At 36.9% G+C, this 27,452-nt stretch overlaps 2 protein-coding genes across 2 annotated transcripts; one reads left to right on the top strand and one right to left on the bottom strand.

Moving 5' to 3' along the window:
• The first annotated feature begins 7,687 nt into the window (after nucleotides 1–7,687).
• Nucleotides 7,688–8,782, top strand: LOC133814288 (uncharacterized). Its single transcript, XM_062247274.1, has 3 exons — nucleotides 7,688–7,945; nucleotides 8,025–8,114; nucleotides 8,516–8,782. Exons 1-3 carry the CDS (start codon nucleotides 7,688–7,690, stop codon nucleotides 8,780–8,782), a joined length of 615 nt encoding a protein of 204 aa, XP_062103258.1.
• A 10,713-nt stretch (nucleotides 8,783–19,495) lies between these two features.
• On the bottom strand, nucleotides 19,496–23,293 carry LOC133791864 (uncharacterized). The gene is made up of 5 exons (XM_062229775.1): nucleotides 23,032–23,293; nucleotides 21,321–22,178; nucleotides 20,426–21,241; nucleotides 19,803–20,320; nucleotides 19,496–19,714 (listed from the first exon to the last, which is right to left on the bottom strand). The coding sequence occupies exons 2-5, from the start codon at nucleotides 22,176–22,178 to the stop codon at nucleotides 19,573–19,575; spliced, it is 2,334 nt and encodes a 777-aa protein (XP_062085759.1). The 5' UTR covers nucleotides 23,032–23,293; the 3' UTR covers nucleotides 19,496–19,572.
• Nucleotides 23,294–27,452: the final 4,159 nt, after the last annotated feature.

The following is a 27,452-nucleotide window of genomic DNA, read 5'->3' as shown; positions in this document are numbered from 1 at the left end:
TCAGCGTCCTCCTGTCTCTTTTGCCCTCTTTCAATTTGGGCTCCCTACGTCTGCACTAGCATTTGCAAATTATTTATCTTCTTGGTTATCTCGTGAACTCTAGCAGCTTGGGTTTGAGCTCTAGCAGCAGGCGCGTTCTGAGCTCTAGCAACAGGTGCGGCCTAGCCCCGGCTAGCAGCACCCCTTCCTCTCTGAGCTCTTGTCCTAGCCATTTTAGTTTGATTTAAAATCAAAAATCTCCTAACGCACAGGGACGAGAAGTTAATACCAATGTAGATTACCTTTTCCCTTTCGGTAGCTGACACAAAGTCAAAGATCCTCTATCTAAGTTGCCAGATTTGGTTCCGGCTGTACTCTTTGTCCTCGGCCTCGACCCTTCCTCTGCCTCGGCCACGATCTGCATCCTGGTCAACGGCCACTCTCTCGGTTGGGTCTGATTGATTGACAGCTCGACCACCCCTGGCTTGAGTGTTAGGCACCATCGCAAGTCTTTATACCACAATGCATCGTAGGGAAGAATACTAACCTAACAATAAATGAGCATACCCGTTTTTCTCATAAACATGAAAGAAGAACCACAATGATTCAACTCAAAACAGGTAGTCATAATATTGAAGGATATAAACAAGGGATTCGTATGGCCATATGACTTTTAAAAATATTTTTTTATAAGGGTTTTTGAGACATTTTGTTAAATGAAAACGTTTATATTTCTGCATTATCGATACTTGAAAATCCGGGTCGTTACATGGGCGACGGAGGATAAACTTTTTATTATCCCATTTTTTTCACAGAAATGGGTAAAAAGATCACTATCGAACTGGGTTCCATTTTTCGATACTATCTTTCTAGGCATCCCATATCGGCAAATGATATTTTTTACAACAAAGTCTAAGACTTTTTTCGAGGTAATAATGGCCAACAGTTCAGCTTCGATCAATTTTGTGAAATAGTCGACCGCAACCACAGCGTACTTTACTATGAATGGCCATGGAGAGCTCTTCAGGGTGAGTTCGGTAGGTGGAGCTCGTGGAACTTAGGTAAACAATTGACATTTATCACATCGTTTGACGTATTTGAAAGAGTCTGCCTTGACTGTGGGCCAAAAATACCCATGTCTTATCACCTTTTTGGATAGACTGTGCCCCCCAGTGTGGTCTCCACAAAATCCTTCATGAATTTCTTCCAAATTTATCTTTACCTTGGGAGGAGTGACACATTGGAGTAATGTCATAGAGTACCCTCTTCTATACAACCTTCCTTCCATAATAGTGTATATCGCGATCTGATACATCAGCTTTCTAGCCTCGTTCTGGTCTGCTGTGAGACTTTCAGTTTCGAGGTAGTCAACTATTAGGATCATCCAGGTTGGTTGTGAGTCAATCATATATACATCATCTTCACCAGGCTCGTTAATACTCGGGGTCGGTAGAAACTCTACTGGGACCACATTCAGTGTATCGGCCTCGTTAGTTGTGGCGAGCCTGGCCAATGCGTCTGCATTTGAATTTTGTTCTCGAGGGACTTGCTCTATAGTGTAGAATTCGAATTGTTCGAGTGCAGTTTTTACATTTTCCAGGTACGCAACCATCTTGATGCCACGAGCCTGATATTCACCCAAGACTTGGTTAACCACTAGTTGTGAGTCACTATAGTAATGTATAGCCTTTGCTTTGAGCTCTCTGGCTACCCGAAGTCCTGCTAGTAAAGCCTCGTATTCAGCCTCGTTGTTTGACGCCTCGAAGCCGAACCTTAAAGCATAGTGGAATCGGTTTCTCGCCGGGGTAATTAAGATGATACCTACCCCTGATCCATTTTCATTAAAGGATCCATTGACATAAAGTTTCCATAGCTCGTGGGCTGGGGTTACAACTTCGTCATTTGAGATCCCTGTACATTCAACAATGAAATCTGCCAGAGCTTGTCCCTTGATGGTCGTTCTTGGGTGATATGTGATCTCGAATTGTCCGAGTTCGACAGCCCACTTTAACAATATTCCGGAAGCTTTTGGCTTGGACAAAACTTGTCGTGGTGGCTGGTCAGTTAGCACATGAATAGGGTGTGCCTAGAAGTAAGGTCGGAGCTTTTGAGATGCATGTATCAGGCTCAGCGCTAGTTTTTCCATTAATGGATATCTCAATTCTGCCCCAGTAATCTTTTGCTGATGTAATACACAGATCTTTGTACTTTTTTCTCTTCTCGCACTAGTACTGCACTAACGGTGTGCTCGGTTGTAGCGAGGTATATATACAATGTCTCTCCTGAGATTGGCTTGGACAAGATTGGTGGCTCCTCAAGGTGCTTCTTAAGATTCTGAAACACGAGCTCGCACACCTCTGTCGACTCAAATTTTTCGCTCCCTCTCAAAGATTAAAGAACAGGAGGCATCGATCTTTAGATTTTGAGATAAATCTACTCAAAGTCGCCATTCGTCCAGTTAGGCTCTGAACATCCTTATGTTTTCGAGGTGAAGGCATATCGATTAATGCCTTAATCTTGTCTGGATTCACCTCTATTCCCCGTGCATTTACTATAAATCCAAGAAATTTTCCCGAGACACTCCAAATGAGCACTTTTGTGGGTTAAGTTTCATGTTGTATTTCTGAAGCACAGAAAAACACTCTACGAGATCATTCACATGGTTATCATTATGTTTTGACTTCACCAACATGTCGTCAACATAAACTTCCATGTTATTCCCTATCTGCTGGCAAACATCCTATTCACCAGCCTTGGGTACGTGGCTCCAGCATTTTTGAGCCCGAAAGGCATGACATTGTAGCAGTATAACCCTTTATCGATTACAAAGCTCGTATGTTCCTGATCTAGTGCATGCATGACGATCTGGTTATATCCAGAATAAGCACCCATGAATGACATGATGTCGTGACCTGCAGTGGCATCTACGGGCTAGTCTATCCGAGGTAAGGGAAAACAATCTTTTGGGCATGCCTTGTTAAGATCTGAGTAGTCGATGCAGGTTCGCCATTTTTCGTTGGGCTTTGAGACCAACACTGGGTTGGCGATCCAATCCGGATAAAAGGCGTCTCGTATAAATCGATTTGCTTTTAACCTATCGACTTCTTCTTTGAGGGCTTTCTTTCTGTCATCGTCCAGGAGCCTTCGCTTTTGCTACTTCGGGGGAAGCTCTTGCCAATGTTCAATGCATGTCTTATGACATTTGGGCTGATTCCGACCATGTCCAAGTGTAACCATGCAAGCACGTCCTGGTTTTCTTCTAAGAAGCAAATTAATTATTATTTTGCCTTTTCGGAAAGATTCTTCCCCACCTTTACTACCTTTGTGGCATCTGTTCCTTCGAGTGTCAATTCCTCGAGCTCTTCCAGGGGTTCGAGGTTGTCCCTTTCTTCCATTCTGTGGTCGATTTCCTCATCTATCTCGAAGACGGGCCCATCTGTCTCCTGAACAACTACCAGTGTCTGCGCACTTGTTTGATTTTTTCTTCTTATGGAAATGTTGTAGCACTCCCTTCTTGCAAGCTGGTCTCCCTTCAACATCCCGATGCCACTAGAAGTCGGGAACTTGATGGCCAAGTGCCTGACTGACGACATTGCCCCCAGCCCAATAAGGGCGGGTCTCCCAAGAAGTACGTTGTAGGCTGACGGGAGGTCCGCCACTACAACTCCATCATCTTGGTTACTGAGATTGGATAGTCTCCTAAGGTTAAGGGGAATTCAATGAATCCCATACAGGAAATCCCTTCTCCTGAAAAATCGTACAATGTTGTTGCACATGCTTTCAAATCACGAGTGCGAGTCCCATATTTTCTAGAGTGGCTTGGTAAAGGATATTCACCGAGCTCCCATTGTCAATTAGGACTCGGTGTACCCTCTTGTTCGCGAGCGGGAGAGTAATGACCAAAGGATCGTTGTGAGGAAATTGGACGTGTAACGCGTCTTCTTTATTAAATGTAATGGGCTGAGTCTCAACCCTCTGTTTTTTTGGAGCTCGTGGTTTGGGTTCGTATGGAGAACCGTCTCCAGTCTTGAGCTCATTTACATAACTCTTTTGGACATTCCTGCTTGAACCCGCAATATGAGGTCCCCCCGAGATGGTTACTACATCTTCTCATCAAGCGAAGGGGGTCGTTCATCCTCCCAAACTCGGGAGTTATTATTTTGGGCAGGTTGTGCAGCTACTGCCCTCTGACTTGTTGAGGCTTGGTTGGAATTTCGGCTTCTAACATACTGCCCGAGATATCCTCTTAAGATCAAGCCTTTGATCTCGTCCTTCAGTTGTCGACATTCATCGGTTGTGTGTCTGATATCTCTATGGAATCTACAGTATTTATTTGAGTCCTTTTTTGCCTTCTGATTCCGCATGGGGTCAGATCGTCTGAATGGGACCTGATTTTCATTGGTCAAAAATGTTTTTTCCCGAGTCTCGTTGAGCTCGGTATATACTGTGTAAACGAATAAATAGTTATCTCCTTTCTTCTTTTTCCCTCCATCAGCCTCGAGGTTATTCCCTTCATTCTTCTTTCTTTTAGAAAGGTTATCCTTGGAGGGTTTCGAAGTCTATGGGGCCGCCAAGATCGAGGCAGAGTTAATGTTTGTCGTTGTAGTTATGGGCTGAGAGGTCAGGTTCAGTGCTAACCTCACCTCCTCTACATTGACAAACCTCTGGGCCATTCGATTGAACTCGGTTAGTGACCTAATGGGCTTTCTTTGTAAATCTTTCCAAAAGGGACTCCCTAGTAAAATACCAGCTCTAATGGCCATCAGGTGGCCACTATCATCGACATTCTGGGCTCGGGCCACTTCTAGGTTAAACCTTGTAAGGTAACACTTTAGTGACTTGTCTTGCTATTGTCAGACATTGGTTAAGGCCGAAGCTTCAGGCCTGACGCCAAACATAGCCTTGAATTGCTTTTTAAATTCTCTTGATAATTGATCCCAAGATGAGATTGAGTGTCTCTGAAACTTTTCAAACCAGTTTTTTGTTGGTCTCGTAAGAGTTGCTGGAAACAACATACATCTGAGCTCGTAGCCAACATTTCTGGCTCGCATGATGGTATTAAAGGTGCTCAGATGACTATATGGGTCTGAGTTCCCATCGAATGGTGCTATGTGAGGTATTCTGAATCCTTGGGGAAATGGAGTGCTAGAAATATGCAGGGCAAAAGGCTCGAGTTCTTCATCGGACTCTTCAGCCTTATCCCTGCTTCACTCGCTTGCAGGAGCCTGAATGCTCTTTTCAACTGATCAATCATTTCCTGGACCGAATCCACTAGGGGTCGAGCCTGGACTTGATGGGGCTTGTTTTCATTGATAAAAAATCCAGCTCTTAGTCTTGGCATGGGGTTGTGTGCCGACTGCTTACGACCATTCAAATGGTCTCGCAAATCAGGGTTTGGGGGATCAACTCGTTCTTGGTTATGGTTCAAGTGATCCCGCAAATCAAGATGATTTCCCCGATTTCCTACATGTCTAGGCTCAGTATTATAAATGCTTACGGACCGAGTGTAGTCCGAGCTCCTGCTTGCAGCCCTTTCTGGCTGTGATGCTCGATGATTACGGGGTGGGTCCCCTGTCGGCCTCCCTAACCCAGCAGATTGTGATCTTGAAATTTGGATTCCTGAAGGTTGAGGAGCTCTGTACTCTCGGGTAGCCTCCCTTTCATTTCCTCGTACAGGTCTGGCCTGTCAGTTTCCATCCTGACTGCCACTACGAGACGGTCTTCGTGGTGCAGGTCGGGGGACCTCTTGTGCTGGTGAGGGGTGCCTTATTGGCGACAGAGGATGTCTTATGGGCGACGGCAGCTATCTCCCATTTTTGGGCCTGATGGCCCAGAGTTTTCCCAGACAGGCTCCGGATTGTATCTTGCAGCTTCAGGATTCGGGTTCCGATCCACTAGAGGGGCTTGGTTATTACCCGTTCCTGTTGGTAATTCTGCATTCAAGTTAGCAGTGGCCTCAGTCCGGGTACTTCTCTGGGGCCTCGACTAATTCGATTGTGGCACTTGTTCCGCCCTCCTGGCGATCGTGCTCCCACGGGGATGCCCTCTAGGCCTCCGGGGAGGTGCCTGGACTTCCGCAACCTGCCTGGCTAATTCCTCATTGCATTTTGTCGCCTCTGCCAACTGCTTTCGCAGTTGGCGATTTTCAAGTTCCACAATAGGAACATATCTTTTAGGATTGTAGTACAGATCTTCATCAGGACTGGGTGCTGGTGGCCCCTAAGAATCGGATGAATCACTTCTTTCTTCAAGGCCTGGGTCAGCCATGGGCTGCTTTCCAGGTCGTCGCGGATAGTCTTCGGTACAAGGAGTTTGCTCCTCTGGTATTTGGGGCAATGGTCACCCATCAGTGTTGGGATTGTTTGCAGCGGCCATTGATTACTCGGGAGGTTTTCTGATTAAACAGGCTAACGCCTTGTTTAATGGCTCTCAATGAAAGCACCAAACTGTTGACGTTGTTTTTCGTCAACTTAGAAATGAAGAGCACTAAACACAAAATCAAAAAAATAAAGAGGAAACACACGATTTTTTACGTGGTTCAGCAGTTAAAATCTGCCTAGTCCACGAGTCGATGTTATTCAACTATGGAATTCTCTCAAAGCTTTTTTGGAAGCAATTTAACGGAGTATTCCCAATACCTTCTTTTTCTCTACAAATGAATTTGTCCAATCTATTTATAGACTGGTTTACAGAATATCTCCCCTCATATTTCGGAGAGTTATTATTCAAATTTCCAATTAAATACAATTAAATGAATATAAATATATAATATGCGTATAAATCCCATGATATTCGGGATTCATTAATAGATTACAATAAATCCCTTAGATATAGGGATTTTTAAACAGTAACAACGTCCACACTTGGCCATCGATCTCACACGTTTGACTTACATATCTTCGAGATCGACTAACCATCATGAGCTCGCTACCTTGATTTGTCTCGGTCTAACAAGTAACTTTGTCGAGATCATCCTTTCTGAGCTCACAATGTCTGAGCTCTAACCGTCTTGTCTGATGGCAAAAAATAAACCAAGAGATTCACATAAGTGTTGAACCTTTGTCATTGTAGCTTCGATCTTGACTTGTAACCTCGAAACACCTTCGAGACCGCGTTGTTCCGAGTTAAGCAATTCTGACATCGTCATTTTAATATTCAACGATATTGTCCCTAATATTCTCATTAATGTTGATTATATGACGACTTTGCTTATTTCGAGCTTGAACCTTACGAGCCTGACTTTCGAGATCAAAATTTCCATTCTCAAAATTTGGGTGTAACATGTATATATTAATATTCTATGTATTGTTAATAAAAAAAATCCCAACTAAGAGAAAGGATCGTGGCACAACTATTTAAAAAGATCTAGATGAGAGGCTGCGTAAAAATGGAAAACCATTGGAGTAACGTTTTGCCCACGAACGTACAAGGTTGTTGGGGGCGAGCACGCTACTTTTGTTCGCCTTGTAGGCACCCAAATTAAAATGAAAGTTCCCGGATATTTTGATTCATGGGAATCAGTGCCTAAACAATATAAAGACTAGGTCTTTGGCATAATCCAGGTAAAAAAATATTAAATAATTTTTTTAAAATGTGTCTTTAATATACTACATATATTATAAATATATTTATTTTTCAATTTAGTGGTATTATCAAATAGGGAGCCTCAAGGATTTTCTTAAAGCATTTAGATGGTATCGATCGAGAGATGAAAGACCGTTACCGTCATAGGAAAACGATAAGACACGAACACTTTGAGAAACGGTACAATGGACCAGAGGATTGGGAGAAGGTTCTAAACAACCCAACCAAGGATGTTAACAAGGAGGAGTGGACGCAGATCTATCAGTTATTTACAAGTCCAAAATTTATTGCGCACTCCGTAAAGAAAAAGGAAAATCAGAAGAAACAGAAGTATTTTACAACGCAGGGTACAAAATCGCTGGCAGTCATTCGTCACAAAAAAGTAAGTAAGAGTTAAAATGTTATCACAATTATGTTCTTTTAAATTATATGTTCTCTAACATTTGGGTTATATTTTTTAGGCTAACCCAGACCTTATTGAGTCATGGAAGGAATACTACTGGAAGAAAACAACAAATGATTTCGTGAACGACGATGCTCGCCAAGATTATGTAAGTTTTAATTATGTTTTTTAATATTCATAGAGTTATATTTATTGTTAGTGTCTAATGTTTTCTGAAAACAAGAAAAACTAAAGGCTGATTTTGAGTTACAAACTTAGCAAACATTCGCTGGTACTTTTAATAATGATGGTTCGACAATAGTTGATCAGGTGGAGGTACTACAAATAGTATTGGGCCAAAGGCGTGGACACGAGCGACGAGTGGGCTGCAAATTAAGGGGGTCGGGGTCATCATCTACCCAACACTCTCACTTTAGCGAGTCCCAAGCTCATCCTCAACGTTCAACAGAACATATAGAAAAAATGGAGAATAATCTACAGAAATTGACTGACGAAGTTAATTTCTTATCTTAACTTTTTCTACAATCATTTTGTCCACCAAATGTTCAGATGTCGCCTATGCCTGATAGCAACAATATTTCTGGAACTTCATCTTCTCAACCTCCAGCTCCAACCCATCCTTCCATGTACGAGGCAGCGCCGTCTCAACATATGGTACCTCCATACATGTGCGGAGCAACACCATCACCTTATCTGTGGCTGATTCCACCATCGTCACAGCCACCGTATCCCTACATGTATGGAGTAGGATCGTCCACATCTCCTCCCCAATATCCTTGGCCAATGCCACCGCCGCATCCACCACAGCAACCATAGCTACAACAAGAAGATAATAGGGAGGACATGACAGCTTTAGGAGACTAGGTTTATTTTATTGTTAGTTATTATTACATTATATGAACAATATGGATATTTGTTATCATAATGTATTAACAATATGAATAATTGTTATCTTAATGAACTAATTTGAATATTTAATATAATATTTTTATTGTTAATATATTTGTTTTCAATTATTTAAATTTTAATTAATTATTTAATTATATTAATTTTTAATAAGTAAAATACTTTTAGGGGCGACACTATCATCCCTAATAATAAAGTATCAGGGGCGACACATCGACTAAAATTACGCCAAGTGTGCAAATATTTGGGGCGACATTCCAACTTTTAGGGGCGACATAATCAAGTACCAGGGGTGACTATTGACATATCAAGGGTGACACATTGACTAAAATTATGCCAAATGTGCAAATTTTTTGGGCGACATTCAAACTTTTAGGGGTCACTCAGTCGCCCCTGATATTGGAATATGAGGGGCGACCCATTAAGCCGTCCCCTAATGTACACTATTAGGCGTATTTTATTAGGGGCGACATATCAGTGGCAACTTTTAGGGTTGTCACCCCTAAAACCGATTTTTGTTGTAGTGTAATGACATAAATGATATAAATCTGGACGTGGGACGAGATTTGGGAGGAAGAAGATGGGAATGTGTTTGTGAAGAACAAGATGATGCTAATGGTTTGGTTTTGCTTTAATTTTTTTTAATTATGATTTTAAGATATTAGGGATTAAAGTATTGTTAAAGATATTTTAGGATTTAATATTGTTTAAAATTAGATTTTAAAATTTTAATATAATTATGTAGATATGTAAATTAATTTAATTATTTTGAATTAAATAATCTTTTAATTACTTTTTCTATTTTAAATTATTTTTATTTAAAATTATACACGTGACACTGACGTGACCAATAAAAGTTAGCGGGTAAAGGGCCACATCAGCATTCCGTTAGCCACGTCAGACGAAATTAGACGGAAGTCCACATTACAACATTGTGAATAGTTCGGGGGAATTTTTAACGGCCCGAAAAAATTAGGGGCACGATAATGTATAAGTCATAGTTCGGGGATAAAAATCCTAAATAGCCTTATATATATATATAGGAGAATTCTCCTATAGGGATTTCACTTTAAACCTTGTCGGTAGGGCTCTCAGTGTTTACAACCCGTGAATAGTTTTCGGCGCGATTTTTTTTATAACCGTGTATATTGTAGCTATTTAGAGCATCCTACAAATTTTCAGAAAATTCTGAATAGTTTACAGTATCGAAAACTAGGTTCAAACATGTTGCACGCATAACTAATTTTTTTTATGCGCGTGGAAAACAACATGTTTGAACCTAGTTTTCGGTACTGTAAATTATTTGGAATTTTTTGAAAATTTGCAGGATGCTCTAAATACCTACAATATACACGGTCATAAAAAAATCACGTCAAAAACTGTTCATGGGTCGAGAAACACTAAGAGCCCTACCGGTAAGGCTTAAAGTGAAGCCCTATAGAAGAATTGTCGTGTATATATATATATATAATATCTCAAAAACAAATTTAAATAGATGAATATATGCGAAACATGTACAATTTTATGAAAACAAATATATATTATAATATCTGACGAATTCGATCAAATTTATTAGTAAGAAAGCGGGTTAATTAACTCGATCGATGAAAGTTGAGAAATAGTTAACTCAATAACCTATACATAAATAAAGACATCTTTAAATAACTGGTTTATATATTGATATTATTTTGTTTTGTTATCAGTTTTGTCAATCAGTTATTCTTACAAATTAAGTTGCGTAACTAGGATTTTACTTTAATGAAAGAGTTTATTATTATCACAGAAAACCAATATGTGTCATGACGTGTGTGTACGTATATATATATATGTATGAATTAATGTCAAATTATAATGAGCAAATTAATTGATTGATATAAACTCATTTATTCCTAAAAACAATTATAAAATAATGAAAGGCGTTACTTTATCACCTTAAATGAAATATAAACTTTAATTAAAAACTTAAGATATATGGTATTATTAAACCAATAAAGTCCAAACTTTTAAACTGAGCAATTATAAGTATTCACGATCTTTAACGATTATGGTTTGCCTTAAAGTATTGTATGCTTGTTGTTTTATCATATCGAGCTCTGTTATATACACATACATCGAAAAGTTGGAATTAAGTAGACAATAATATTAGAAAACATTATTACAAAATAACTAGGACTACTCATTTTTGTAGTTCATTGACTAATTTAAGACACAGTAGTGCTTGATTTCTTTGTCCAATTATATATATAAATTATATAAAAATCGATGTTAATATCATGGTTGATCGATAGTGAAATATAAAAATAACTTAGTACTAAATCCTCCATTTTTAAAGCATTAATTGATTGAGTGCTTCTCTATTTTGAAGTTTATTGCACGCATGGGTTAGCTTGTGCATATAGTGTTATATTTTTATATAAAGGTATTTTGGCATCTTGCTACATAAAACCAATTTATTTTGTCTAATCTAACGTTCTTGACATAAATAATATTCCCTCTAACAAAAAAAAGACAAAGCTTTGATGGTGGTTGATAATGATTAAAGATTAAAGTGGCCTCAATGCTTTGTTTTGTGGGAACAAGAATAGTATTCTTTTAATAAGAGTATATATATATATGGAAGATTTTTCAATGGTTACTACCCATAGATGAGTACTAACAATTATGTTGATTTGATAATATAGTAACTTGTTATAGCAAGTCACCAATAGGTAAATATTTTTTTTTTCTACATTAATTTCAAATTTAGTTATTTTTCTTTTGCCATAATTAATGTTGTGTCCAACCAATGAGAGACACTAGCTATATTTAAAAATTGACATGTATTTAAAAAATGAAAAGTTTACAATATTATATTTTCATAATAAATACATTTTTTTCATCAGGTAAACCTTCCAAAATTTTGAAAAATCAAAATTTATTTATATAAATATTAATTAACAATTATAAATATGGATCATTGATCTTAATCCAATGGTTAATATTAAAGTAACTATCCATGGGTAGTAACCATTAAGAGTGCACCCATATATATATTGTATAAAACATCTTCAATGGAGTATTATATTGATGGAATGTTATACGAGTGATGAATTGTTAAAATATAGCTTACTCTAAAAAATATTTGCTACAATAGTATGTAAAAAATTGTGTCAAATTTAGCATACAATATGCATGATGCATATTTTGCATTATCATAAATGCTACACCTTTTTATTTACTTTTATGACATTTTTATTATTTTAGTATTTTCTTTATCTATTAGCATTAAATACTAAATTTTTATCTTATTATTTTAAGAAAATTATTTTTTTTGTATATTTTCAATAAGAAATATTAATTTTTGCATCAAGTTTTACAATTGTATATTTGTGCATAATGTTAAAAAATATAACAAATATATATCACATATTAACTTTTTGCGTAAAATATAATACAATATTTACAAATCTCTCGTCGGAGGTGTTCTAACTTTGTTAAATAAATTTAATTCAAAGGAGTATAACTTGGGTCTTAATCAAATTGGTTCTCAATTAGTGTCTCATCATCATATTTATGTCACTTGAATCTTACTCTCTTTCTTTATGCGGAATCTTCGGTCATAATCAAATGGGTTCAAAAGATTACGTGGTCATTATCTAATGAAAAGGATAGGATAGCTAACCAAACCACTCAACACTTATGACTTATCACACTAATATTAAGTATTTCTTTTTTGCCTTATTTGATTATATTAATTTTGCCCTGGTATTGCTCTTCTAGTTAGGTCATTAAAAAAACACATTTAATTTAAATGGTTAAACCAACCACTTGAAGACACATATTTTATACCTCTTGCATGATGTGGATGACCTCAATCAAATAAGACATGAATGGCCAACTACCATGCATCCACATGAATAGTCTATATATAAAATATGAATATATATAGACTATAATATATAAATGATGCCTACCAATATTTCTTTAATGAAATAATATCAATAGATTAAGAGGCTATATACAGAATCTGCTTTACCAAAAGAGGAACAGGCTTCATAAAATAAGATTGATAAGAAACCAATAACTGAGGGAAAGGTAGCCTAGTTATGAGAAAGAAAAGCTTTTGATCCCATCCTACCCTATGCTTTTATAATTTTTAACTATTATCAAGAAAAAAGTAAAAAAAAAAATATATGTGTTACATGTGAAAGTTTTGGAACCTATCTCCAAGAACTCTAGCTTTAATTAATTAACCACTACTACTACTTGGAAGCATGTTATTTCATGCTCTTCCGTTCCTCTTTGTGAAAGAGAGAATTATGTACATTATAATACATGTATAGATGTATCTTCAGATCTTAACTAGAAGCTTTTGTAAATTGATCTAGTTAGATGTGCATATATTAATAGATTTGACCAAAAAAGAATATATAGAAAAGTAAAGTTTGTAACTGAGAAGGGAGGATTCTGCATACCACTGAAAATGGTCAAAAGATCAGATTTTTCTTTATACGTTCTTAATTTTATTTAAAAATTATTATATATTTTTTATTATTATTTAAATTTTAAATAAATAAACAATATCATATATTATAAAATAATATCACAAATATATTTAAAAAAAATTAAGTCAAAATATTATCTATAGTCTTAAAAGAAATAAATAATATTATATTTTTTATTTAAAAATATCGTTAACTTATAATCAATTAGATACACACTTATTACATATAAAAATATCATATCTTCTAATTTTAAAGTAAATTATTTGATGTTGTTTATTAGTTTTAAATTTAGTGTTCATAATAATTTGAATCTTGGTATCTTTTATGTTTTCATTTATATATTATATATAGTAAATTTAATTTTAAAATTAAATAATTTTTTCTAATTTTCTTTTAGAAAAAATTCAATATAATAATATATTAAGAAATTCTAAATTAAAATTATAATTTTGAAAAGTTTATTTGATCAAATTTTAATTATTTAATTAAAAAAAATTAAAGCCAACAAAATTTATATATAAATATATATTATTCAATTAATGGCTAGAACAATTAAAATATGTAATTTTTCATTAAAAAATAAATGATAAAATAAGAAATATATATTTATATCTTATGTCACTATTACATATATATTTGGATAAACAAAATATATTAAGTGACAAAATAGATAATTAATAAAAGAAAAAATTAAATAAATTTAAACACATAAATATGATTTTGTTATAATTTTTAAAACATAATTGATAGAGTAATTTAAATAATTTAATATGAAATTTTAAAATATGCGATAAGAAATTATTATGGCTTATTTATTATTTTTTTGAATTTTCAATTTATTTTTCTTATTTAGATAGCCTTATTATTTTTAATCAATTTACTGTTAGAGAAAAATATCTCATATGTAAAGTATGTGGGTATATTTAACAATTTATAAGAACATAAGTTACTCTACTCATCACCAATTGGTTTTAAGATGGAACCATATGCATCTTACAATGCACCACATTCTACTTTCTAGTCCACTTTCCATATTCTAACATGGTATCATAAGCCAAAGCAAACTCTAACGAGTAAACACGATACAAATCAAAAATCCGATCCAAAAAGAGAGCCAGAAAAAGAGTCATTGTGATTCGGGGATAGTAAGCCGAAAAGAGCCACAAAACCACTTCAAACCGTCAATATTGGTAAGCAAAAAAATAGCCACCATCTTAAGGAAGAATGTTAGAGAGAAATATCTCACATAGAAAGTGTGTGGATATATTTAACAATTTATAAGAACATGATTTACTTCACTCATCATTAATTGGTTTTAAGATGACGCTATACTTCTTACCATGTACCCCATTCTATTTTTAGACCATTTTTTATATTCTAACATTTATCTTATTTAGATGAGTTTTAAACTAATAGTATTATAAAATAATAAAAAAAACGTAAAATATAGCATAAATCAATAATTTTCGTTAAATTCAGATATATAATATACAAAGATATAATTTTTTTTAAGGATGTATATTATTTTTTTTCCCAAGATTAAGAAGGGTAGGTGCATTTTATTGGAATTTGAATCACTGGTGACTATATAAGCAGTAGCACTAGGCTGACTTTGAAATTATTGATACCATACCTTTATTAATCACGAGACAGTAGTACCCAAAAATATACAAGACAAAACGAATTCATTATTATACTATACGGTTCATTTTGATTCCAGTAAATAGTAATTATATACTAATTAGTCTTATTTTTTCTTTTTCTTTTTTTGGGAATAAAAACTGTAGTCTAGTAGTGCAAAAACTTTGAGCCACGTATATTGATATTATTACAGAAATTTTTTCAACTTGTTGGGTTCACACAAAACAAAAAGGGCCTCACTATAGAGCAGTGCTAGTGCTGGGGTTACTAAATATATATTATATAAATTAAGAGGAGATTTTTACTTAAACGTGGTGGCCAAGCAGGGCCAGGCTGAGGCTGAGCCTCTGACCCACTTCCCAACCTTGTCGGGTTCAGGTGATTTAAGATGAAGAATATGAGGAAAGGAATTCAGGGTCATGAAATGAAAGAGCCACTCACTCAACTTATTAGCTAGTTCTGAAGCCGCCTACCACATAAACATAATAATATCTATCTTTACAAATGCATTATAGAAGGGAAATTTGACTTTTTATGCTTAATAGCATGGTGTAATACAAAATAATGCTAGGGATTTTTAACATTACAAAATAATGCCAAATTTTTTGCTAGTACCCAAAATACCCCTAAAAACAACTATCTCATCTCTTCCCTCCCCCTCTCTTCCTTCCTCATCTCTTCCTTCTTCTTGTTTCTTCCTCACTCTCACTCTCACTCACCTCACCTCACCTCACACCACCACTAAGAGACCACGGTAGAGCTTGGGACCGCCACTAAGAAAGCCATTTGTAGACTAAAGTAAGGGTTGAGAAATCTTGGAGAAAAATTTAATGGGTAAGCAATTTTTTCTTAAATACTTGGATTAGTGATGTTTCCTTTAAACTTTTTGAGCATTTCGTATAGATCTAAGCAATATTTGTACATTTTTTTGGGTTTTTTCTGGTTTTTTGTCGATCTGCGTTTTCTGGGAATTTTCTGGGTTAGTGTTGTGCTCGATGGGTGCTCGATGCCTGCTCGATGCAGGCTCGATGACACACCAATTTTAGCGTTGCATGTTCTGCTCGATGGGTACTCGATACCTACTCGATGGGTACTCGATGGTAATGTTCATTCTCACTTTTTCATGCATGCTCGATAGATGCTCGATGCCTGCTCGATGCAGGCTCGATGACACACCAATTTTAGCGTTGCATGTTCTGCTCGATGGGTACTCGATACCTACTCGATGGGTACTCGATGGTAATGTTCATTCTCACTTTTTCATGCATGCTCGATGCCTGCTCGATGCAAGCTCGATGGCACATCATTTTTTACGTTGCATGTTGTACTCGATGGGTACTCGATACCTACTCGATGGGTACTCGATGGTAATGTGCATTCTCACTTTTTCATGCATGCTCGATAAATGCTCGATGCCTGCTCGATGCAAGCTCGATGGCACATCATTTTTTACGTTGCATGTTGTACTCGATGGGTACTCGATACCTACTCGATGGGTACTCGATGGTAATGTGCATTCTCACTTTTCATGCATGCTCGATAGATGCTCGATGCCTGCTCGATGCAAGCTCGATGGTACATCATTTTTTACGTTGCATGTTGTACTCGATGGGTACTCGATACCTACTCGATGGGTACTCGATGGTAATGTGCATTCTCACTTTTCATGCATGCTCGATAGATGCTCGATGCAAGCTCGATTGCACATATTTTTTTACGTTGCATGTGCTCGATGGTTACTCGGTAGCTACTCGATGCAAGCTCGATGGTCATGTTTTTCAACATCATTAAAATACCATTTGTGTTTGTGTTTTTTTATTTCAGGTTCTACTGTTTACGTATTTGTTTCTTACAACGGTGTTTGGGAAATGCATGGTAGGAAATGGTATTTTAAGGATGCTGAAGGTGAAGTGATACCAGTAGAGAATGATGTCACTTACTTGCAACTACTTGACATACTGCACGAGACATTTCAGGTGGATAGAGAGGTGTATGAATTGAAACTCGAGGTGCCATACGTATGCGGCGAGCAACCATTTGCACCGGTTCAATTGAAGAATGATCGTCAAGTTCGTGTATTCTTAGGAATAAGCTTGAATGAACGGGTAGTCTTATGTGTGACTCCACTTAAGAAGAATTTCATATCAGATCCTTCTCCTAGTGTGAACAAAAAAGACACGACTAGTATCGATCCATCTCTTGCATGTAGCAGTTACAAGCATCTTAGCGAGGTGGGCACTTTTGTTCCAGTTACTGATCCGATGGCTACTATTCAGCTTGATATACCACAAGGAGGTCCCACAGGTGTGCTTGAGGCATATGAGTACGATCCCTATGTGAATGATGATCCAGTTGGTAATTGCTTTGAAGATAATGATGATGGTTCCGAGGATGACTCGTATTATAGTGCAGATGTTTCAAATGAGGAGTTAAACATTTCCCAAGCCCAACAAGTAGAAGAAGAGTCAGGACTGCCTCTTGCACAGGCACCTCTCCCAACTCAAGGACGCCGAGCACCTGCTCGAAGCAGTAATCAACCTGCTAGGACAGAAGATAACACTGGGTGGAGGGAGACAATTGTATCAAGAGAAGATCACACCAGATGGAGTGCCCCAATGTTTACAAAAGAAGATATTGAGGCATCTGCTAAAACCCATTCCTCATCATCTGGTGGACCAATGGGAGAAATATATGTTGGGAAGACTTTTGAGGACAAGAATGATTTAAAAACCAAAGCTGCTCTATTTGCAATGAAGAATAACTTTGAGTATATGGTGAAAAAGTCTGGTACTGACGTGTGGTATATCACATGCAAAGATCCTGACTGTTGTTGGAGATTGAGAGGGAAAAAACAACCAATGTCCCCCATGTTTGAGATCACGGTATACAAGAGCGTACACACATGCTCACTAGAAGTGCGACAAAAAGGTCATCGTCAAGCTGCACCGTGGGTCGTTGGACACCTCATAAAGAACAAATACGCAGTTGATGGGACCAGTTACATGGCAAACAACATAAAGGAGGATATGAAGAAAAATTTTGGTATTGATATGAGTTATGAAAAGGCATGGAGATGTAGAGAGAAGGCACTTACGTATGTTAGGGGGACATATGAGGATTCGTATTGCAAGTTGCCATCCTACTTGCACATGTTGCAGCAAAAGAATCCAGGTACAATTACTGATTTTGTCACTGAAGATGGTCGTTTCCTATATTGCTTCTTTGCCCTTGGAGTTTGTAGGAGAGGATTCAGATTTTGTCGTCCTGTGATATGTGTGGATGGCACGTTCTTGAAGAATAAGTACGGTGGCCACATGCTATGTGCCGTTGCTTTGGATGCGAATAGTCATTTATATCCAATTGCCTTCGGGTTGGTGGATAGTGAGAACCACAACTCGTGGAAATATTTCATGACGAAGTTGAAGGAAGCCATTGGGGACGTTGATGACTTGGCTTTCGTGTCAGATAGGCATGCGAGTATTATTCATGCTCTAGAGGTTGTCTTTCCTGATGCCTACCACGGCGCATGCTACCATCACATCAGTATGAATGTGAAAGCCAAGTTCAAGACTGATCACTGTCACAGTGAGATGTGGGCAGCAGCCTATGCATGGAAGAAGACGGAATTTCTAAAGCATTATGAAAATATTAAGCGAATGGATCCTCCTATAGCTGCCTATTTGGAGGGAATTGGTTTCGATAAGTGGTCTCGTCCTTTCTTTCCTGGAAAACGATACAATATAATGACTAGCAACTACGCTGAAAGCTTCAACAACAAGACCAAGGATGCAAGAACCTTTCCAGTTACAATTTTTTTAGAATTCATTCGGTTCACACTACAGTCTTGGTTTTCTGAACGACGTAGTGTGACAGAGAAGACTACCACCAAATTATCCACCCTGATGGAGGCAGATGTATCGAACAATGCTGACAAAGGAAGGTTCATGAATGTCTATGCCCTTGGTCAATTCGAGTTTCATGTAACTGGTGCAGACAGCGATGCTGAGGTGAATTTGATGACGAAATCATGCTCATGTGGGGTATTCCAGCTCATAGGCACACCTTGTCCCCATGCAGCTGCAGCAGCTATAGAGCGTGGAGTGAACCTTTACTCCTTGTGTTCACCGTTTTACACCATTGAGTCATGGAGGAATTCGTACAAAGAAACCATTTACCCAACTGGGAACGAGGATGACTGGATACTTCCAGATGACATTAAGAATATGGTAGTTGGTGTACCCATAGAGAAACAACAAGTTGGTCGCCCAAAAAAACCAAAGCTAGGAAGACCAAGGACAAATCGTTGGCCATCTGGCGGGGAAAAACCAGTTACAATGCGTAAGTGTAGTAGATGTGGTGGTCGTGGCCACAACAAATCCTCATGCAAAGCTCGGCTTTGAGTTTATTTTTTGTTGTATTTTATTTAAACTTGAAGTTGAAGGTTATTTTTCGTTTTCTTTTTTTATTGTCGTTAATGAATTTTGGTTGTTAATTGTCGTTAATAAAAAGATACTCGACTCAAAAAAATTTCTTAAAAATCTACATTTTAAGCAAATAAATATAACATGAGAATGTTCAATGTCTAACATTCTGATACCATAAGTCAACTGTCCATTTGTTTCTGAACAACTCCATGTTGTCATCGCAAATCGTGTCAAGTGGTAGCCTACCCAATAAGTGTTCGATGTGCTTGATGGCGTACACACCACAATCTCCACTGTAACCAAAACATAAATTGCATTAGTAACAAAATCAACATGGAATTTAATTTAAAAAACTTGAATAAAAACTAGACTTTTGTTTACCTGACTTTGGTTTGGGGTACTGAATCAACTGGCATGCGGTGCACATTGAACTCTTTGCATCTTTTAGCTCCAGGTGGAATCGTCAACCGAGGGTCGTCCTTGAAAAGTTGTGACTGTAATAACAACGATGGGAACAAAGTAGACCATGACTTCATAAAAGATTGCAGTTGTTTATCACTTATCACGGTCACGTCCGAATCATAAACATTCAGAGTCCAAGTAGAAATGGAGGCTTCAACTGCAAACCAATGCGCTTGAAGGTAGTTCTGGCACCAATATACAGTGTCTACTCCCTTCCACGATGCCAGAAATTGATTGTCAATTCCCGTAATCATTGATATCACATCTGAATCCCACAAAAACCTTTTCTTATCCGCTTCCTTGGCAGTCTGATATGCATCATAACGAGCCGGTACCACTTGTGAGAACATAATATTCATCACAACACCATCTTGCCGATACGCCCCGGGATAGAACTGTCGACGCCTACGTAGCATATGCATGGCCGCATCAATATGCTGCAAAAATGATTGGAAAGTAATTAATCAGCCTATCGAAACCCCTATTGAACCCACTGCTTATACCAGATAACAAATATTAATAAATTTAATAAAATTACTTACCCCATCATCGATCCAAAACTGTGGTGTCTTCATCGTCAGAAACCAACTCGGACCATACACACCAGATTGGACATCCCTCTTCGTCTTGTTCGGAATATCTCCAAGCAACCACTTGCCGACCGTTCTGTACTGTGTAGCAAGTGGCTTCTTTAGAGGGTCGAGGACTAATGGCACGTCATCAATCGCATCCAAACGAGCTTTCTTTCTGGTTGGGTCGGTGTAGTCTTCAAATTTCTTAGGTTTGCGTCTTTTCCTCTTGGCCAATTGAAACTCTACACCAACAACATCCCCAGGTTCTATAATAGCAACACCTGGGGTCTCAGGATTTGCTGTGAGTACTATCGGGGGAGGAGTGCCTATGTCATGTGAGACAAAATCATCTGGGAGGTCAAGTGAGTCGGAATCAGAATCAGAATCATTTGGAAGATCTTGTACGAATGTCAAGATCTTATTGACAACATCCATGATGACCGCCTGGTTCTCTAGGATGGTATCCTGACGACTCTCGACTCGCTCCAACCTCTCCAACACCTCCCGTAAATCAGGTTGATCAGGACTGGGGTGTACCGATGGGGCTGGGGCCGAGGGTGTGGGGTCGATGGGGGCTGGGGTATCCTCATCATCAGGGCCATCAACAAAAATATTTGCTGCCTTCGCAACCTCAGCAGCTATCTCCGCCACCTTCTCAAAATCAGTGGGAGTTTCTACCTCTTCTTCTTGGCCCAACCCGGGATACAAGGGAGCATCACCCTCCGTCAGAGCGCTATAATAATCTATCTCCGAAGGCCGGGGCTTCAACATGGACAACACAATCAACTGCATCAAATACAAAGCATTAAGTCAGTTTGAAACCACCAAAGAATACTCTATTTTGACATAATATAGCAGAACTTACACTCGTCTTCTTGAACATCGGTGCAAGGTCGGCCTTCGAAATAGGACGCTCCTTATTGCTCGACCAACTAAGCATCCTCGGAAACTGGTTTCCATGGTTAATACCATACTCACGTGCAAACTGCTGGATGGCTTCATATGCCCAATACTGCAATGCAGGGACATAACCATACAAACTGTATTTTGCTTCTTTCTGTTTCCCCTTAACTTCCTTTTTCTTCTCATAGTTCCTTTTCTGATGATGCATGTCTTTCTTACATGAATCCATAAGCTTGTTAAAAGACACCTTCCCCCATGGGTAAGTAAAGAAGTACTCAGTGTCCTCCACCATCTTCAGCGAATCTATCCAGACATTTAACTTGCCCTCTCGTGCAAGTAAAACCCCCTCAACAAAGAAACATAGGCCCAACTTGTAGGCATCTTCAACTATAGTGCAGTTTTTTAAAGCAGCCTCCAAATGCATTAACTTCACTGTTTCTTCATCATTAAAGTACTCCTTGATTAAGCGGTCACTAGTCAAGTGTTTCTTCAAATCAGTCTCAGATGGCCCGGAACTGAAGTTCAACCCCGTAACCAAAGCAAACTCGCCTCTACCAAATCTGCAGGGTCTAGATCCCAAATGTAAATGCAACTCATCCTCTTTGAAGCACTGGATCTTGCGCAACATTAATTGATGCATGAGAGATGCAGAGAAGTCCAATTTCTCAGCCATGAAAAATTGTTTGAATGGGGATTCCTTCACCCTTTCTATCAACCCGAGCTCCTCAAACTTGTCCTTGATTGTTTTAAAGTAACCATTGCCCCTATATGTGACTCGTCCAGGAAAGTGATCTGTCAAGGGTAAAAGATACTTCGGCATCTGCAAAAAATAAAGATAACAATAATACACTTAAATAAAGTCGCATGAAAAATCCATAAATAAACATACATGCAACCATCGAACCCATCTCGAACACCCATCGAACCCCAACCCGAGTACCCATCGAACCCCCTATCGAACCCCTAGAGCATGCATCGAACCACCATCGAACCCAACATAAGACCCAATCCATCGAGCATGCATCGAACCCCCATCGAGCATGCATCTAATTTCTTAGTTTTAAACCCGGAACCCATAATGGGCCTACCCCATCGAACCCCTAAGGCCTATCCTATCGAACCAACATCGACAAGCATCGAACCCAACAAATACCAAACCCATCGAGCATGCATCGAACCCCATCGAGCATGAATCGAACCCAAAAAATACACAACCCATCGAGCATGCATCGATCCCCCATCGAGCATCGAACCTAAACTTGGAACCCTTAACGGCTTAACCTATCGAACCCCCATCGAGCATGCATCGAACCCCCCCATCGAGCATCGAACCTAAACTTGGAACCCTTAACAGCTTAACCTATCGAACCCCCATCGAGCATGCATCGAACCCCCATCGAGCATCGAACCTAAACTTGGAACCCTTAATGTCTTAACCTATCGAACCCCCATCGAGCATGCATCGAACCCCCATCGAGCATGCATCGAACCTCCCATCGAGCAACCTTACAGACCCACAAAAATCCCAGGCTTCACTAAAACATACCCACACTATTCCATACCCAAAACAAACCAGATTAATCCATACACACAAACAATCCCACACTAATCCATACACAAACAATTCCACACTAATCCATACACATACACACAAACACAAACAATAAGCTTACCTTTGTTTTGGGTATGGAGAAACTTGAACCGTGGGTTTTGGATGACAGACGGCGAGAGGCAAGACGGAGGCGCGGGGTTTCGACGGGGGCTGTGACGGGGGCTCGACGGGGGGCAGCGCGGCTTCGACGGGGGGCAGCGCGGCTTCGACGGGGGGCAACGCGACTTCGACGGGGGGCGCGACGGGGACTCGAACCGAGAGTTTGAGAGAGAAAGCTTGAGAGAGAGAGAAAGCTTGAGAAAGCTTGAGAAACCGATGGGGAGATTTGGGTAGTTCAATGGTCGGGGGGTTGGGAGTTTGTGACCGAGAGTTTGAGAGAGAGAGGGAGAATCAAAACTGGGATGGGGGGAATTGTGACAGGGGTATTTTGGGTACTAGCAAAAAATTTGGCATTATTTTGTAATGTTAAAAATGCCTAGCATTATTTTGTATTACACTACACTATTAAGCATAAAAAGTCAAATTTCCCTTATAGAAGTAGTTGTAGTACAAGTACTATACTAATACTATTATTAATATGTGTGTTTCTCTCTCTTATTTTCTTTCTTTCTAGTTTTGTCTACTTTTATTAATAATGGTGGTTTTTGTTCCATGCCCTCTTGTTTTTTTTTCTTCACTTCTTTCTACGTACAAAATAATTATAACATGTCGTTGTGAAGTTCTGCTTGTGAATTATATGCCCCAAGAAACAAACAAATTTCAATCTTATATTCCAATCATTCATCCAAATAAACTTGATTGGAAATATATATTATATATATTGGCTTAACAATCTATTTAGATCCATACATATAGTGAGTGAGATCATATATGTTTTTCATTGTTGGAGGGATATGCCAAATTATAAATATTATATATAGAGAGAGAGACACACACACACACATGCACATATAATGTCGATCTGAATCTGAAGTCCTGTCTCATTTGTGAAACAAATCTACTCATTTGAGGAATCCAATGTAACATAAGTGAGAAATTTAATGATCAACAAACAGTTATGCTATCAAATAATTGTAGCAAATTGCCCTGGAAATATTCTACTGGCTAGTTGCTTTAACACAGCGATTAAACCAACTATACATCTAATAAGATTGCTAATTTGAGTTGTGATTTGTGAATATGCCTAAAATTTGTATACCAATATTTCACCAATGTAAAAATTTAGAACAAAGTCTATACATATATATTATTAGACATGTTTGTTTAGTTTTATTTATAGAATTTATTAATTATTTTTATTAAATTTGTATGATTTTCATATAAATTTCAAATAAATAAACAATATTATATATAAAAGAATGACATAAATATATTGTTGACCATTGATTTGGTCCAGACACAAAGTCACCAAAAACAATAAGAATTAACAAATCCAAAGCAAGAATTAAGTGACACAAAAATTTTATAGTGGTCCGGCCCCTGAGATTGGTAATAACCTACGTCCACTCACTACTAGAAATATAGGCTTCTATTTCGTTTTTTATACAAACAATAATTAAAAACCAAAGTAAAAGCTTCTAAATTGGCTTTTACTTCGCTTGTGGGAATGGCGCTTCAAAAAATAGGTTATGACTTCGCTTTCATAAAAAATGAAGTAAATAGAGCAATAAGACGAGGGTCGTGTTTGGTTGGTACACCGAAGGGGGGGTTTCCACTTCGGTATGAAAGAACCGAAGTGGAAAAGTGCACGTACCAAACAGGACCCTTAGTTGTTTTGAGACACTTTTACTTCGGTTTATATATAAAAACCGAAGTAAAAAGTCCACTTTCCACTTCAGTTTTTATATATAAACCGAAGTAAAATGGTTTTAAAACCCTTTTCCCCTTCACTTTGACCTCATTTCCCCCATCTCCTTCTCTGAAGCAGAAACCCAAAAGCCAAAAACGTCATTTCTGGATTGACGAGGGTTTGGTTTTCTAACCTTTTTTTTTCCACCATTTCGGACCAATGTCCTTGCTCAAAAACTTAAGTAGAAGCTAAAAATTGATCTATTTTCATTTTTAGGGTAATAAAAAAGGCTCTGGCAGTGGGTATATTTGGAGTTCAAAAATGGGGTTTTCTACATTATTTTGATTGGATTTTTGGGGTTTAAATACGTTCTTGAGCTTCAAAATAGGTATGGATCGTTCAATATTTGGTTGCATGATTTTGTTTTTAATTTTCTATATTATTTTCAGATTTTTTGTTTTTATATATAATCTGTTTTTTTTTTTTTCTTGTAGCTTTTTATATATAATCTGTTGAATGTGTTATTTGTATATATATATATATATAATGTGGTGAACTTCCTATTTCAATATTTTAACTTAGCTAGGTTGTGTTGTTGCTAATGTTATAACTTAGAGAACATAGAATGTTTAGATTATTAGTAACATTTGTTTTTGTTTTCTATAACTAGCTACTTTGATACGTTGTTTGTTAATTATTTAACTTAAGTTTTTTTAAAACTTTTTAATAGTCTTGTTGATTTAGTGACGAGCTTAGTGTTGATTTCGGGTGACCTTAATCTAGAGTAATATTGGAGGTGTGTAATTTTGTAATTTTAATTATCACTATTGCAATATTTATTTATCAAATTAGTGAAGTAGGTTTTGGAAAATTTGTGTGTTGTGGTGATATAAGAATGAAAATATGTGTGTTGAATTTGTAGGTAATTATAAAATTGGAATATGCTATAAAAATAGAGAAAACTCTGCCGAATTTTCTCTTAGGATTTACTAATTGTTGCCTTTGAAGTGTTGCCTAAAGAACTATAGTGATCCTGAAAGAATTCAGTATCCATGTGATTAGATTAATCCCTTCAACTTTAACTAAATCTCATAACAAACATGAAACTAATATATGACATTATGCATATCTACTATGTGATTTGTTGAATATTTGCATAGTAAATTGAAATATATTAGAGATCTTGTACGGGTAGCAAATGCATTAGAAACCCTAAAAGACAAAATAAGTTTATTTTTCATAACTTATTTATGTATAATCACTACAACAAAATTGACATTAATGACTCTCTGTAATGATTACACCAATGGTGTAAGTCATTAAAAGTATTCAGGGATATTTAAAGTCTAGAGGTGTAAGTCATTAATAGTTTTTGTTGATGACTAACTAGGTAAGTCATCAAAAGTGGTGGAAGAGGATATACTTAAAAATATTTTTTTAATTTTTTTAAATATCAGAAATTGGGCCGAATATATATAAGGAAGACCTCTAACGTCTCCCCTAGGAATATGTGTTTAGCCTCTAACGTCATCCATGGGAAGACGTGCCACATCGGACGTCTCTTAAGGGGAGACGTTAGAGGCTAGGCGCGTCTTCCCATGGGAGACGTTAGAGGCCTCCCCTACTGTATTACTTAGCCATTTTTCTTCTTCTTCCCCGAGAGCATACGCACAAAACAGAGAGGCAGAGAGGAGGCGTTTTCAGGCAATTTCTGGGGTTTTTTTTTTACGAGTTTGGCCAATTTTAGGCCATAAAATTCCATTTGAGGTATGTTTTTATCATTTATAAGTGTTGTATAATAGTTAGGATAATTTGTATGCTTATTTTCTCTAAATGTTAAGGGATTGATATTGGGATTTTGGGGTTTATGATAGTTGCGGTTTTGGGTGATTTTTTGCTCATCAAAGTGGATTAAAGCATATTTGAGGTAGAATTTCAAGATTAAATAATGTATTATAGTTATAATAGTAGAAAATTTGTTTTTGTGCATTTTTTTATAATTTTTGTGGGTTTTATTAGAAATATTAGTTTAAAAGTATGAAAAATATTTTTTATGTATATTTGAGATATTACATTGTTTAATTTTAACATAATACCACATTATTTATTATTTTTAAATTTTTATTTACTATTTATTATGAAAATTATATATTTTTTAATTAATTTTTAATGTTTGTTAAGTATATATATGTAAATATGTTTTGCTAAAATGTATTTAATAACTTTGTTTAAAATATGAAAAATAATTTAATTTTAATTTTACATACTAAATAGTAATTCAAGTTTATATGTTTATAATTTTTTTTAATTTATATTATTATTTAATTAGAAAATTATATATATATGTAATCTTTATTAACATTTAAGTAGGTTATTTATATATAGTTATATTTTTTTTTATTGATTTACTAAGCTTCTATTAATTAATTAATTTAAAGTTTTAATTAATAGCATAATGCGTGCATTGCAAAAGTGAAGTAAATTTGCTAGCAATGACTATTAACTGCAAGAGATACATACATTATCTTATTTCTTGTTTTAGTATTATTAAACTTTTAGTATTAATAGCATAATGGTTAGGATGATTGATGACTTACAACCTATTTTGTTTATAATAAGATCATTGAGTTCTATGTTTAGTTTTATGTCAATGTGAATGTATCAATGTTTAGGCTATTTTACTTAAGTACTTA

Source organism: Humulus lupulus, chromosome 1, assembly GCF_963169125.1.
Source record: "Humulus lupulus chromosome 1, drHumLupu1.1, whole genome shotgun sequence".
NCBI classification, from domain to species: Eukaryota; Viridiplantae; Streptophyta; class Magnoliopsida; order Rosales; family Cannabaceae; genus Humulus; species Humulus lupulus.
This window is presented reverse-complemented; position numbering and strand designations above follow the sequence as displayed.

What these genes read in the sequence shown, in the direction of transcription:
- LOC133814288 (XM_062247274.1), top strand. Translation starts at nt 7,688, where the DNA reads ATGAAAGACCGTTACCGTCATAGGAAAACGATAAGACACGAACACTTT. An exon ending in CAGTCATTCGTCACAAAAAA is followed by an intron (nt 7,946 to 8,024) that starts GTAAGTAAGAGT and finishes TATATTTTTTAG; the next exon opens with GCTAACCCAGACCTTATTGA. An exon ending in ACGATGCTCGCCAAGATTAT is followed by an intron (nt 8,115 to 8,515) that starts GTAAGTTTTAAT and finishes CCAAATGTTCAG; the next exon opens with ATGTCGCCTATGCCTGATAG.
- LOC133791864 (XM_062229775.1), bottom strand. Translation starts at nt 22,178, where the DNA reads ATGCCGAAGTATCTTTTACCCTTGACAGATCACTTTCCTGGACGAGTC. An exon ending in AGTTTTGGATCGATGATGGG is followed by an intron (nt 20,321 to 20,425) that starts GTAAGTAATTTT and finishes TCATTTTTGCAG; the next exon opens with CATATTGATGCGGCCATGCA. An exon ending in GTACCCCAAACCAAAGTCAG is followed by an intron (nt 19,715 to 19,802) that starts GTAAACAAAAGT and finishes TTTTGGTTACAG; the next exon opens with TGGAGATTGTGGTGTGTACG.